The sequence below is a fragment of the Aegilops tauschii genome, chromosome 2 (assembly GCF_002575655.3).
Source record: "Aegilops tauschii subsp. strangulata cultivar AL8/78 chromosome 2, Aet v6.0, whole genome shotgun sequence".
Classification (NCBI taxonomy): Eukaryota; Viridiplantae; Streptophyta; class Magnoliopsida; order Poales; family Poaceae; genus Aegilops; species Aegilops tauschii.
In genome coordinates this window covers 400,350,135-400,364,829 of record NC_053036.3, presented here as the reverse complement: position 1 = coordinate 400,364,829, position 14,695 = coordinate 400,350,135, and the positions used below count along the sequence as shown (strand labels likewise).

Below are 14,695 nucleotides of genomic sequence, written 5' to 3'. Positions count from 1 at the left end.
TCTCTCTCAGTCTCAGCAGTGCGCGGGTCATGAGCGTGGATCCCCGTGGCTTGCCACGTGATTTCTCGACTTTTAGCATCAAGGGGTTGATTCTCTCCCCCTAAAGTCGGGAAAAGATCCTCGTCAAAAATGCAATCAGCAAAACGAGCCGTGTGACAGTCTCCTGTCATGGGGTCCAGATACCTGATTATGGACACAGTCTCATAACCAACGTATATCCCCGACTTACGGAGCGGGCCCATCGCCGATCGCTGAGGGGGTGGTATTGGTACATATACCTGGCAACCGAACCTACGAAGGTGGGAAATTTTCGGTGCCGACCCTTGCGCAAGTTGAACAGGAGAGTGGATGTTGTAGGCCGACGGTCGAAAGTTGATGAGATTAGCCGCGTGTAACACCGCGTGGCCCCAACATGTAGTTGGTAAATTACAACCCTGAAGGAGCGGTCGGGCAATGAATTTAATTCTTTTAATCAATGCCTCGGCAAGTCCATTTTGTGTATGAACATGTGGTACCGAGTGCTCAACTTTGATTCCCATTGCCATGCAATAATCATCGAACGCCTTTGAAGTAAATTCTCCGGCGTTGTCCATTCGAATAGACTTTATACGATAATCCAGGAAATTATTCCGCATTTGGATGATCTATGACATCAATTTTGCAAAGGCATGGTTCCTTGTTGACAGCAGGCAAACATTGGACCATTTAGAGGAAGCATCAATGAGCACCATGAAGTACCGAAACGGCCCCGTGAGGGGCTGAATTGGACCGCATATGTCCCCTTGGATACGTTCCAAGAACGCGGGGATTTCATCCCTCACCTTGAGGGGCGATGGCCTAATGACTAACTTCCCCTTAGCGCATGCGGAGCACACGAAATCATCAGGATTCGGGAAGTTCTTCACGTTAACATTATGGCCATGCGAGTTGTTAATTATATTTCTCATCATCCTAAGTCCGGGGTGGCCTAACCTATCGTGCCAGAGGCAGAAGAGTTCAGAGCTTCTAAAGACGGTCTTGAGGGTAGTGTACACGGGCGGTGCTACTATCTTAGTGTAGTATAGCCCTGTGTCAAACGAAGGAAGCCTTTCGATAACATGTTTACCACCTGCATCCCGCTTTGTGATGAGGAGGCATTCCTTGCCGTTTTCATCATCGGTCTCAACATGGAAACCATTAGCGCGGATGTCTCTAAAGCTCAATAGAGTACGAGTCGACTCCGGGTACAACAACGCATCATTAATGAGCAAAGTTGTTCCCATGGGGAGTATAATAGTGGCTCGTCCGGAGCCAACTATGTGAGAACCGCAGCCGGCGATTGTCATAATACTTCCCGGAGATTTTTTAATGGACTCAAAGTACTTAGTTTCTCGTAAAATGGTATGAGTGGTGGCGCTATCGGCAAGGCACGTTTCCTCCATTCGGGCGCCACACGCGTTCTAAAATATGACATCTAATTAATGTAATGAGGAAGAAAATACATTAAAAATAAATGCACACATCTCAGAACATAACATGCTATCATGTATAAATAATGGAATAAATGAATAAGTGTCATCCAATCGCCAAAGTAAAGAATAAGTTTATGCTCTCATAGAGCTTACAACCAAATCGAATTTATTCAATTTTATTGTATCAAAGCACGGAATCGTGATAACCAAAGAGGTATGCTAAGTGGACTCGGTGAAGAAGCCATTCACTTCCGCCGCAATCTCCATACTAGTGAGCTGATCCTCCTCAGAAATTATCTTGGAGGCAGCATCAATGTCTAGTGGCGGCGCCGCCGAGGCGGCCATGTGGTCAACCTCCATGGCGACGTGGGCCTCGGTAGAGACCGCCAAAGCTGCCGCGATGGGCACCACGGGGGTCGCCTCTATAGGCGCAGCAGGGGGAGTAGCAATCATCACGGGTGCCGCCATGGGCGCCGGTGGAGCTCCCTCCTGAACCAAGGCGAGGTGCGTCTCACGCGCCTTCCGAGCCTTATATGCATCAACGACCTCCTGTGGTGCGCGGCACTGGCGGGAGAAATGCTCCACCGAGCCACAACGGAAGCAGTCCTGAGGCCTTTGCCCTCCCTTGCCCGGCTTGTTCTGCTTAGCCGGGGCGGGGGGGGGGGGTGAGGGCCCTTCTTCTTGCCCTTCCGGCCCCTCTTCTTCTGTTGAGGCTTGCGGACTTTGAGAGCGTTCACCTCCTGGCGAGAACTCCCCCCAAGTGGTTGCGCGACAAAGTTCTTTTTGAGAACCTCGTCTTGCGCCTCCGCCACCTGGAGGACGTCAATCAACTTTCAATACCTCGTGTAGTTCCCCTGGCGGTAGTTCCGTGAGGACTGGACCGCGTCGGGGTGGAAAGTGGATAGGGTTTTCTCAATCTTCTGGGAGTCGGTAATCTCAGTACCACACAACCGAAGAGTCGTACAAATCCGGTGCAGAGCCGAATTGTACTCCCCAACCGTCTTGAAGTCCGCAAACCTCAGACGGATCCACTCTGCCTCTGCACGTGGCTTCACAGTGTACTTCAGCCGTTCAAACCGCTGCTTAAGAGCGGTCCAAAGGCCAGAAGCACTGCGCTCAGCCATATACTCATCTTTCAGAGTAGGTGACAGGTGATGACGGAGAAAGTGCAGAGCCTGCGCATTCTCAGTCTCGAACTTGGGATCAGTGACGGCCAGCTGGGCCCCCTTACCGATCGCCCTCAGGAGGGTTTTGCCCTGGAGAAAGATCTCGCAGTCCGAGGACCATGACAGGTAGTTCAGCCCTGTCTGGGCCAACTCAGGAAACTCCTTGTGGGCAATTCCGGCCATCTGCGATTTATGCAAAAATCATGAGATTACAGCAGGTAATCTTTTGCACAAAGCGATGTTGATAAACTTATTCAATAAAATGACGTTCCACTATTTAAAACATGCTATTATATGACTTACTAAATGATTAAGAGTGCTAAACAATTAATCTACAGCAGTAAAATCATACAATAATATCATGTTACAAAAAATAGCATGTTAAGCGGATCTAGTATGAGAAAACTAGCCCAAAAATTGAATTCCCGAGGTATTTTTAAGCCCAAATACGCATTTTCAGGGAAAAACAGACAGTTCCAGGGGGTTCTACGCGAAATATTGCTGCAGGAATAAAAATCGCGCAAGAACTGAAAACTACAGGGGCTAAACCGCAATTTTTACGCGACAGCCGGCGCCCCTCTTTTTTTTTTATTGGAGGAATCGCACGGCCGCGGCCCATCCGGCCCAACAGCCAGTGGGCCGGCCCAGGCGCTGCGCTCGGGTTAGGCACGCGCCGCTAGGGGAAACCCTAGCGTCCAGGGGCGGCGGCCTGGGGCCGGCCAGGTCGCGCGGCGGGGGCGGGCGCCACCCGGCGGCGGCCAAGGCACGCGCCGGCGGCGGCCTGGCGCGGGGGCGGCCGGGGCTGGCCATGGCCAGTGGCTCGGCGCGGCCACGGGATGGCGCGGCCAAGGCGCGCGGCGCGCGGCTACCGGCGCGGTCACGGGACGGCGCGGCCACGGCGCGCGGCGCGCGGCTACCGGCGCGGCCACGGCGGGCAGCACGGCCACGGGGCGGCGCGGCCACAGCGCGCGGCGCGCGGCTACCGGCGCGGCCACGGCGGGCGGCGCGCGGCTACCGGCGCGGCCACGGCAGGCGCACGGGGCGGCCAGCTCGAGCCCCGGCGACGGCAGCCGGCCGTGCACGGGCTCGCCCGGGGCGACGACCGGCGCGGCGGCGGCGGCCACGCCACACGACGCGGCGTCGTGCCGGCCATCGAGACGGCGGCGGCGGCGTCAGCAGGACGCGGTGCAGCGTGCTTGGTACGGCGTCATCTGGACGCCGGCCTCGGGATGCGGATCTTCGTCGTGTTCGTCCGGAACTCCGACGGCGCATGGCACATCTGGTGCATTTGCGGGGGTACCGCGACCATCGGGGTCGCGATCTGTACCGACTCCCTATAGTGCAGTCAACAAGTCCCACGTAGTCCAAGAACATCGACATTGATCGGCGACGTGTTCGTCCGCTCGGTTCTTGGGAGGAAAATCCGCACCATAGGTAGATGAATCCGAAAAAAAAAACTAATCGCAAAAACGAAATCGTAGGAACGAGAGTAATCCATTTTTGCAAAGAGTGGGGATCGGATCTTATACCTCCGCGGGATCGACGAAAGCCTGCGTGATGCAGGCTTGACGCAGGCTTGACGGAGAGTTGATGGAGCGAAGCGTGCTGATAACGTGTTCCGCAACTCCGCCAGCGAGTCCGGTCCGAGGTTGCGGAGCGAGAGCGAGCGTCGTAGACGAAGTAGTCGAAGTATGCGAAAGTAAAAGTGACACAGGGAGATGGAGGAGACCAGCTTTATTAATCAATGATCAGGTGTTACAATGATGGCTCCTCGTTGCTTTATATAGGGGTAGATGGTCAAGGGATAAGTAACCACTTAATAAAAGAGGGGAAACGGGAGGGGCCGGCCCGTGCGTTTTGCACGCGGCCGCCGCCACCCCTCCGGGTGACCCGGTTTCCCAACAAGACCCACGATCAATATTGTTTTTTTTTTCTTTTTCTTGTAGCGTCATGTAAATAAGACAACCGAAAGACGCGGACAACGGCAATGACATGATACGTCGCCGTTGAACCGCTGCAGTGCCGCCTCTCTCATGCGCCGCTCCTCTTGTTCGGTTGCGCAACCAAAAAGGCTGCCCGCTTTGGCTTCACTGGGCGTGCGTGCGCAAGCGCAACCGCCGTGCATACCGTTTTTTTTTTCTTTCTGTTTTTCTGATATCGTGAGAGCCATGCCAGTGCCACGCACCCAGATCTTCCCATATACCATATATGTTGAGGATTCTAAAACCCACTGATATTTCAGAGCCAAGCTCCGTATCGCGGCAAATACACACGCTTGCTCTCTTTCTACCGGGACAAAACAGCCTATCTGAGAGGTGCCTACAGATTTGCCGAGATTTGAGGGACAAGCTAGCCTCCCACAGAGTACTGCTGAAACAAATAGGACAGTATCGTCTTGTGATCGCCCGATCGGAACCCGGTGTTTGGATCCATCAGATACGGTACCTGAAACACAAAATATCAAGCGTGTTATCACGTCATAGCATTATTTTTGCAAATCAGCCTCTTTCGATGCCTGCAAATTCTCTTGTACCATTGCACTTCAGCATCTCTCTCAATTTACCTGCTTAGAACCTGCTATGCTTAGCAGCGAACTCATCTTCGACGACCCCTCTCCCACGTTCTGGAGAACGTAAGGGAGCTCCAATTCACACAGAGCCTCACGGACAATCCTTGCGTACTGAATCACCCACGTATATCAGAAGAAAATATAGCTGACTCCTTGCAAAAAGTACATCGAGGAGAGAAGGGTTCCTACAGTGTTGTTCTCAAATGAGAAGAGTTCCAGCTTCTCTGCAGGTACCGTGCCAGCTTTGCTCCACATTGTCATCCCTCTTCCAGCTCGAAGAAGAGTAGGCACCCATCCTGTGAAAATTGTACTGCAAAAAGCTTGATGGTATCATAGGTTGATGGACAAGTGAAGGAAAAGCTATTCAAACAAGCAAAGTTGGATACCTCTCAAGGAGGCCAAAAGAAGGGCTCTTTCCTTGTCCATACTGTTTGAACAGGTACTTGACAATATCTCCTGCACATTCAGGGCACATATCAGTATCTATCTATTTTTTAGTTTAGCAGCTAGTTTCATTAAACTATACAAACAGGAAGGAAGTCACCTTAAACATAATAATGGAAGCTATTGTTCTGTATGCCAACAAATAAAGAGTTTCAAAGAGTCCTTGCATGGTATTACCCACTGTCACCACTACCCAAAGGAAGGACTAGCCAACAATTGGATCTTACCACTTTCATACATTGTGACGCCAGTACTTGCATCAACAAGAAGTGGAAACCTGTATAAAGAAGTAGGAAAAAAAATCAGTACAATGACCGTAAGGGGAACATGAGAAGAAATGGTGCCATAGTAACGCCAAAAATGTTAACCATGAATGCAGAATTTATTTAGTTTCCAATCAGCATTTGTGTTCAACTGAAGCTATAAGTAAATGCGGAATTGATGAAGACATACTGCTCCTTCCCTCCAATTTTCCTGACCACATCTCTATGCCTCAGTGATCCTTTTGGGCAAGGATAAACCTGCACTTTTTTAGTATTTGGGGGCAAAGTTATCAAGTAGCCAAAATACCAAATTGCAATAGTATGATAATAGCCCAGAGGAAAAAACAACTTTATCCTTAACATATATTGCCACACAACTACTCCTTCGGTCCCATAATATAAGAACGTTTTAGTGTAAAAAACGTTCTTATATTATGGGACGGAGGGAGTATAATGCAATTCCCATAAAGGAAAACTATAATCCATCCCAGGTGCTCCTAAACATTGATTTATAATCTTTTTTAGAGAAATATTGATTTATTGTCGGAACGAATGAAGAGTACTATAAGAGATGGTTGAACACCTCTGCAGAAAGATCAAGCTCAGTCATGGCCTCCCTGACCCTCCTACAGAAGGGGCATGCCTCTATTGCAAAGATAACGAAGGAGTTGATCAGTACATTCTAAAATTCCTAGTTCGACATGCCACAAGGAAGAACCAACAGAAAGAACAATTACCAAACTCATACAGTTGAAGAGTCGGGCCACTCGCTGGCGCGGTGACGTTTTCAGCACTACTAGCTGCAACACTTGATCCCCATGGCAGTCTAGCTAAACTTGAAAGAGAAGATGTGGCCACCTGGCAAACAATGAAGTAACAACGGATGGTCACTGAGAGGCAGGTGGAGAAAAATCAGTGCCCAGAATACACACCAATTACAGTACTAGAAGTTTCCTTCTGCTCCCACAGGGTATTCATGTGGTAACAATTTCACCAGTTGCTACCAATTCAGTAAAACTCTAGGTTACAATCCAAGTCGTCTGTTTTTTGGTGCTTGTTGTTTTGTTTAGGTTTTTTTTCGTTTGATGCTCTCATGTAATGAGTTCCTCTGCTGGTCGTTTTTCTTCCCTTTCTAGGAGTATTAGTGAATTTCTATACCCCTACATAGTGTGCGAATAACTTTGAAAGATGGTCGTTGGATGAAGCCAATCCGACGATGCAGAGATGGCAAATCCGAGCACTACTGGCCATTGGATATCATCTACATTCCACCAAATTCTGCCACATGTACAATCTAGAAGACTTCATGGTTGAACTTAAGCATAATGCACAAACCTCAAAACACAAGTACTTCTCCTTTGTTCTAAAATCTTCCGTATCATAATTGCCCAAACTTTTTTTGTAGTTGAATTGCCATTGTTTGTTTTTACTTTATGCTTTACAACACACAATTCCATGAATCATAAAGTAGATTAACTTTTTTATAAAAACTAATTGATTTTGAATGAGATGAACTATAAGAATTAAACGAACGTCTACATCATGCATATATGACTCAAAGCTTACATGCTATAATGTGGTATTTATGCATAATTTGGTTGTCAAATCTCATGTGTGCAATGCACGTGTACCTTACTAGTATTATTAGTCGGGAAAAAAAATCCAAGACATGTAGGATTTTGGGAACACCATTCAATCCAAATGTGCCAAAAAGCTATACGAAGATTACCTCCACGATGTCATTTCGCTCTTGAGAAGGATCCCCGCCCTGCATTTCAGTTCACAAAAACCACACATTTTTAGCAAACCAACCCAAGTTCAGTGGGGAGAAACTGAAGCAGATAGTTTATTTATATTTTTGATAAAGAAAACTAACTGCAGCAGCTAGTTACCCCGAAGAACTTGAGAAGCGGGCACAAGAACGACAAGACGCTGCTGCTGGCGGAGGCGGAGGTCGTTTCAGTATTCTCGCCCGGTTCCGCGCTCGGAGGCTGCGCCCGGGTGAGGGTGAGCGCATGGGACGAGCGGTGGGGAACGCGAGGTCGAGCTCGGGCTCGGGCAGGAGAGCGCTCCGGAGGTGGGGCTCGAGATGCAGGGCGGGGGTGGGGATGGCGGGTGGGGTGCGCGAGGGGAAGCATGCTGCGGCCTGCGAGCGCGAGCCGGGGGGAGAGGCGAGAGGCGACTCGGGTGCTTGGCCCGGCGTCACCGGCGTGTGGTCGTCGTCGCGGCACGGGGGCTGGGACTCCGGTTAGAGCATTTCCAGCCGCGCCCCCAAAGGTCCTAGCGATTTTCCAGCGCCAGCGTCTTAAAACCGGGCCAGTCGCGTTCCAAGAAGACCGTTTTTCGCCGATTTGGGATGAAACTGGCGCTGGCGGATCCAGGTCGAACCCGGCGCGCGTGAAAGAGCTGCGGGCCGCCGAGTGAGCGGCACTCGCCTCGTCGTCCTCAGAACGCCTCGGTTTCCGCGAGGAATCAATGACAATGTTGCTGCCGGTCAGCCTTGCCATTGATTCCTCACGGGCGGCGCTTCATGGGCGGCGCAGCAATGCCTCCCCTCCCGCCACGCGTACACACGACGCGCGGCTATAAAAGCAACGCCCCCCTCGCCTCTGGCCACACCCGCCCACAGCCGCTGCTGCCTCTCTCCCCGTGCGCAACCGCCGCCGACGTTCCTCCCCTCTCTCCCCAAGCCCATCCGATGACCAAGCGGTTCCCTGGCGATGGGGCGGCGGCCAACGGCTTCGGCCGCCGCTCGCTCCATGAGTGGGAGGCCTATCTCTTCTTCGAGGCGAACATCCCGGCGCCACCGGACATGCGCGCCGGGCCGACGGGGTGGAGGCTCAGCGCCGGTGGCGTCCCCATTCCCCCGGTGCCTGACGTCGACGCGTGCCCCGACCTCTTCGCCGCCGAGGTCGACCGCGTGCGGGCGTCGCTGACGGAGGAGCAGCGCGCCCTCCCGCAGTACGCCGTCGACAACCACACGTCGTGGGCGGCGTACTTCCAGCGCCGGCAGGCGCAGCGGCTGGCGTCCACCAACGGGACGCCAGTGGTGGGGGGCATCAAGAACAGCGAGGGGCGCCGCCTATGGTGGGGCGCCCCCGGCCGCATGCTCCACGAGGTACTCCAGTACCTCAAGGGCGGCAATGACCCTCCGCTGGCATACCCTGCAGCGGCCGCCGCCCTGGTCCCCCGCCGGAGCGCCGGGCAATGGATGCCCAGGAGGTTCGGCTCCTCCTCATCTTCCTTCTCTCACTCCTCCCGCTCCTCTTCCCACTCCTCCGGCTCGCCGGCAGTGTTCGGCATCAAGGCCGAGCCCGCAGCGGAGACGCCACTCGGCCGGCACACCAGCATCGTCATCAACGAGGGCGGCGGGCGCGCCTCCTCCTCGGCTCCTCCCCGCTACGTCAAACCGAAGACGGGGCCGGGGCTCGCCGCCGTGAAGACGGAGCCGGGGCTCGCTGTCGTGAAGACGGAGCAAGGGCTCGCCGGCGGCGTCAAGGAGGAGCTCGACGACGCGGCGGCCCTGAAGTGGGCGCGGGAAGACTGGGTGCGGACGGAGCTGGAGCGCCAGTGCCGCGCCTACGAGTAGTTCGCCGCTCGGCGCGGTGGCCGCGACGAGGGAGGCGTCGTCGTCCTCGACGACAGCGACGATGACGCACCACCGCCAGGGCGACGCCGGGCAGGGGTCTAGCAGGGGCGGCCGCGTCAAGGAGGAGAAGGCCGACGAGGACGACAGCGAGGATGGCGGCGACTTCGCCGCGCTTAGCGCGTTCTTCGATTAGTTGTAGTTCCGGCCTTTTTTAAAAAAACTTTGTTATGTAATGTCATGTTCCCCGACTTTAGCCGAATATTTGTCCAGTTTGCCGAACTTTAGCCGAATTCCTTTTTTTTAAACGCCTTCTGGGGGCGACCCTGGGGCCGGCGGCTGGGAACCCGAAAGCCCCCACGCCGATTTTAGCGCCGGGGGGCCAACGGCTGGAGATGCTCTTAGGATGGCTGCATCGTGATTCACGGACCTGCATACGGGGTGGCCAGCGCTAGCCGCCGGTCGGTCGATCTAAACTCTCGATCGGTCTCCTACCTAACACCATTGGATGCAAGTGAGGTACGACCATTGGATTATTCCTTGCGCTTCATCTCATCTCCGACAGTCAACGCACGAGGAAAAATCTTTTTCCGCCTGCGGTAGGTGAGATGTCAGCATAGCAGGCTCATGTGTCCGTACCCCGTTTCGCCGCCCCTCGGTCATCGCGGTCACCCATGTAGCCGACTACCACGCTACGTAGGCGGTGTAGGTCGCAACACCCCATTGTCGTAGTCGTAGCATCGGCGCCCCCTCCGCCCCGTGATTGTAGCAGCCACCATTGCCGGGCCCAACACTAGGGTTTGTCAGTTACAACATCGAACGACACTAGAGTAGCACACATGAGATCCACGAGATTACAAGATCAATCCAAGGAAACAAGCACTAGGTTAAGTTCTTCCCACTCCTAGAGGAGGTGAGGTCTTGATGATGATCTACTCCCTTGGGAGGTCTTGTCATCTACAAGGATTCTTCCCAAGAGGGGTCTTGATCTCCAAGAGGAGGGGATACAAGGAGCAAAGCTCACAATGTTTTATCTAATACTTTGCTATCCTTCCCAAAGAGCTAGGCAAAGAGTATATAAAGGCTAGGGACGAAACTAGGAGAAAGAGGGGCACAAAGGACCAAAATATCCCTAAAACGCGTAGCCACGGAGGAGGAGTCCGGGCACCCCGGGTAGAACCGGCCGGGCACCCGGACCGGTCAGGGGCTCCGGAGGAAGGAGGACCGGGCACCCGGGGAGGCCGCATGTGGCTAGGCTGGGCAGGCCGGGCACCCGGGGTTGAGGGCCCGGGCACCCGGTGGTGGGCTGGGCGCGGCCCAAGGAGGCGACCGGGCACCCGGTGCCAGGGGGCCGGGCACCCAGGTGGGGCTGGGGGCGAGGCCAGGTGGCAGCCGGGCACCCGGGGCCGAGATGGCCGACACCCGTGTTGGGCAACGCAGTAATTTCAAAAACATTCCTACGCACACGCAAGATCATGGTGATGCATAGCAACGAGAGGGGAGAGTGTTGTCCACGTACCCTCGTAGACCGAAAGCGGAAGTGTTATGACAACACGGTTGATGTAGTCGTACGTCTTCACGATCGACCGATCCTAGTACCGAACGTACGACACCTCCGCGATCTGCACACGTTCAGCTCGGTGATGTCCCGCGAACTCACGATCCAGTAGAGCTTCGAGGGAGAGCTTCGTCAGCACGATGGCGTGATGACGGTGATGATGAAGCTACCCGCGCAGGGCTTCGCCTAAGCACTACGATGATATGACCGAGGTGGATTACGGTGGAGGGGGGCACCGCACACGGCTTGGAACAATCAACTTGTGTGTTCTAGGGTGCCCCCTGCCCTCGTATATAAAGGAGCAAGGGGGAGGCCGGCCGGCCTTGGGGCGCGCCAAGGAGAGAGGGGGGAGTCCTCCTCCTAGTGGGAGTAGGACTCCCCTTTCCTAGTCCAACTAGGAAGGAGGAAGAGGGAAGGAAGGAGAGGGAAAGAGGGAGGAAAGAGGGGGAGCCGCCCCCCTCCTTGTCCAATTCTGACTCCCAAGGGGGGGGGCGGACAGCCCTAGGCCCTTTCCTCTCTCTCCCACAAGGCCCATGTTGGCCCATTATATCCCCCGAGGGTTCCGATAACCCCCCGACACTCCGATAAATATCCGGTGACCCCCGGAACTCATCCGGTGTCCGAATATAGTCGTCCAATATATCAATCTTTATGTCTCGACCATTTCGAGACTCCTCGTCATTTCCGTGATCATATCCGGGACTCCGAACTATCTTCGGTACATCAAAACACATAAACTCATAATATCGATCGTCACCGAACGTTAAGCGTGCGGACCCTACGGGTTCGAGAACTATGTAGACATGACCGAGACATGTCTCCAGTCAATAACCAATAGCGGAACCTGGATGCTCATATTGGCTTTACATATTCTACGAAGATCTTTATCGGTCAAACTGCATAACAACATACATTGTTCCCTTTGTCATCGGTATGTTACTTGCCCGAGATTCGATCGTCGGTATCTCAATACCTAGTTCAATCTCGTTACCGGCAAGTCTCTTTACTCGTTCCATAATGCATCATCCCGCAACTAACTCATTAGTTACATTGCTTGCAAGGCTTATAGTGATGTGCATTACCGAGAAGGCCCAGAGATACCTCTTTGACAATCTGAGTGACAAATCCTAATCTCGATCTATGCCAACTCAACAAGTACCATCAGAGACACCTGTAGAGCACCTTTATAATCACCCATTTACGTTGTGACGTTCGGTAGCACACAAAGTGTTCCTCCGGTATTCGGGAGTTGCATAATCTTATAGTCATAGGAACATGTATAAGTCATGAAGAAAGCAATAGCAATATACTAAACGATCAAATGCTAAGCTAACGGAATGGGTCAAGTCAATCACATCATTCTCTAATGATGTGATCCCGTTAATCAAATAACAACTCATGTCTATGGTTAGGAAACATAAACATCTTTGATTCAATGAGCTAGTCAAGTAGAGGCATACTAGTGACATTTTGTTTGTCTATGTATTCACACATGTACTAAGTTTCCGGTTAATACAATTCTAGCATGAATAATAAACATTTATCATGATATAAGGAAATATAAATAACATCTTTATTATTGCCTCTAGGGCATATTTCCTTCAGTCTCCCACTTGCACTAGAGTCAATAATCTAGATTACACAGTAATGATTCTAACACCCATGGAGTGTTGGTGCTGATCATGTTTTGCTCGTGAGAGAGGCTTAGTCAACGGGTGTGCAACATTCAGATCCGTGTGTATCTTGCAAATCTCTATGTCTCCCTCCTTGACTTGATCGTGGATGGAATTGAAGCGTCTCTTGATGTGCTTGGTTTTCTTGTGAAATTTGGATTCCTTTGCCAAGGCAATTGCACCAGTATTGTCACAAAAGATTTTCATTGGACCCGATGCACTAGGTATGACACCTAGATCGGATATGAACTCCTTCATCCAGTCTCCTTCATTTGCTGCTTCCGAAGCAGCTATGTACTCCGCTTCACATGTAGATCCCACCACGACGCTTTGCTTAGAACTGCACCAATTGACAGCTGCACCGTTCAATATAAACACGTATCCGGTTTGTGACTTAGAGTCATCCGGATCAGTGTCAAAGCTTGCATCGACGTAACCATTTATGACGAGCTCTTTGTCACTTCCATAAACGAGAAACATATCCTTAGTCCTTTTCAGGTATTTTAGGATGTTCTTGACCGCTGTCCAGTGATCACTCCTGGATTAATTTGGTACCTCCCTGCTAAACTAATAGCAAGGCACACATCAGGTCTGGTACACATCATTGCATACATGATAGAGCCTATGGCTGAAGCATAGGGAATACCTTTCATTTTCTCTCTATCTTCTGCAATGGTCGGACATTGAGTCTGACTCAACTTCACACCTTGTAACACGGCAAGAACCCTTTCTTTGCTTGATCCATTTTGAACTTCTTCAAAACTTTGTCAAGGTATGTGCTCTGTGAAAGTCCAATTAAGCGTCTTGATCTATCTCTATAGATCTTAATGCCCAATATATAAGCAGCTTCACCGAGGTCTTGAAGGAAATATGCCCTAAAGGCAATAATAAAGTTATTATTTATTTCCTCATATCATGATAAATGTTTATTATTCATGCTAGAATTGTATTAAGCGGAAACATGATACATGTGTGAATACATAGACAAACATGATACATGCTACTTGACTAGCTTGTTGATCAAAGATGGTTATGTTTCATAACCATAGACATGAGTTGTCATTTGATAAATGGGATCACATCATTAGGAGAATGATGTGATTGACTTGACCCATTCCGTTAGCTTAGCACTTGATCGTTTAGTATGTTGCTATTGCTTTCTTCATGACTTATATATGTTCCTATGACTATGAGATTATGCAACTCCCGAATACTGGAGGAACACTTTGTGTGCTACCAAACCACAACGTAACTGGGTGATTATAAAGGTTCTCTAAAGGTGTCTCCGAAGGTACTTGTTGAGTTGGCATATATCAAGATTAGGATTTGTCACTCCGATTGTCGGAGAGGTATCTCTGGGCCCACTCGGTAATGCACATCACTGTAAGCCTTGCAAGCATTGTAACTAATGAGTTAGTTGCGGGATGATGTATTACGGAACGAGTAAAGAGACTTGTCGATAACGAGATTGAACTAGGTATTGAGATACTGACGATCGAATCTCGGGCAAGTAACATACCGATGAGAAAGGGAACAACGTATGTTGTTATGCGGTTTGACCGATAAAGATCTTCGTAGAATATGTAGGAGCCAATATTAGCATCCAGGTTCCGCTATTGGTTATTGACCGGAGACGTGTCTCTGTCATGTCTACATTGTTCTCGAACCCGTAGGGTCCGCACGCTTCAAGTTCGGTGACGATCGGTATTATGAGTTTTAGTGTTTTTATGTATCGAAGGTAGTTCGGAGTCCCGGATATGATCACGGACATGACGAGGAGTCTCAAAATGGTCAAGACGTAAAGATCGATATATTGTACGACTATATTCGGACACCGGATGAGTTCCGGGAGGTTTCGGGCATATACCGGAGTACCGGGGGGTTACCGGAACCCCCCGGGGAGTTAATTGGGCATCATGGGCCTTAGTGGGAGAAGAGGACGGGCGGCCAGGGCAGCCGCACGCCCCCTCCCCCTCTAGTCTGAA

The 14,695-nt window shown here is 51.4% G+C and overlaps 2 protein-coding genes across 2 annotated transcripts; both read right to left on the bottom strand.

The window, feature by feature from the left end:
• Window positions 1-2,284: 2,284 nt before the first annotated feature.
• On the bottom strand, window positions 2,285-3,427 carry LOC141041065 (uncharacterized). Its single transcript, XM_073507176.1, has 2 exons — window positions 3,305-3,427; window positions 2,285-2,800 (listed from the first exon to the last, which is right to left on the bottom strand). Exons 1-2 carry the CDS (start codon window positions 3,425-3,427, stop codon window positions 2,285-2,287), a joined length of 639 nt encoding a protein of 212 aa, XP_073363277.1.
• Window positions 3,428-4,792: 1,365 nt separating this feature from the next.
• LOC109780294 (uncharacterized) lies at window positions 4,793-8,200 on the bottom strand. Its single transcript, XM_020338886.3, has 10 exons — window positions 7,786-8,200; window positions 7,623-7,661; window positions 6,631-6,751; window positions 6,477-6,538; window positions 6,084-6,151; window positions 5,858-5,907; window positions 5,573-5,642; window positions 5,376-5,496; window positions 5,181-5,297; window positions 4,793-5,062 (listed from the first exon to the last, which is right to left on the bottom strand). Exons 1-10 carry the CDS (start codon window positions 8,029-8,031, stop codon window positions 4,967-4,969), a joined length of 990 nt encoding a protein of 329 aa, XP_020194475.3. The 5' UTR covers window positions 8,032-8,200; the 3' UTR covers window positions 4,793-4,966.
• Between the last annotated feature and the right edge of the window lie 6,495 nt (window positions 8,201-14,695).

Excerpts from the sequence above, each read along its gene's own strand:
- LOC109780294 (XM_020338886.3), bottom strand. The coding sequence starts at position 8,031 with ATGCTTCCCCTCGCGCACCCCACCCGCCATCCCCACCCCCGCCCTGCA. Across the intron at positions 6,152-6,476 it reads AGCTTGATCTTTCTGCAGAG|GTTTATCCTTGCCCAAAAGG; the intron begins GTGTTCAACCAT and ends AAAAAAGTGCAG. Across the intron at positions 5,643-5,857 it reads CGTCACAATGTATGAAAGTG|GAGATATTGTCAAGTACCTG; the intron begins GTAAGATCCAAT and ends CTGAATGTGCAG.
- LOC141041065 (XM_073507176.1), bottom strand. The coding sequence starts at position 3,427 with ATGGCCAGCCCCGGCCGCCCCCGCGCCAGGCCGCCGCCGGCGCGTGCC. Across the intron at positions 2,801-3,304 it reads CGCCGCCCCTGGACGCTAGG|ATGGCCGGAATTGCCCACAA; the intron begins GTTTCCCCTAGC and ends CATAAATCGCAG.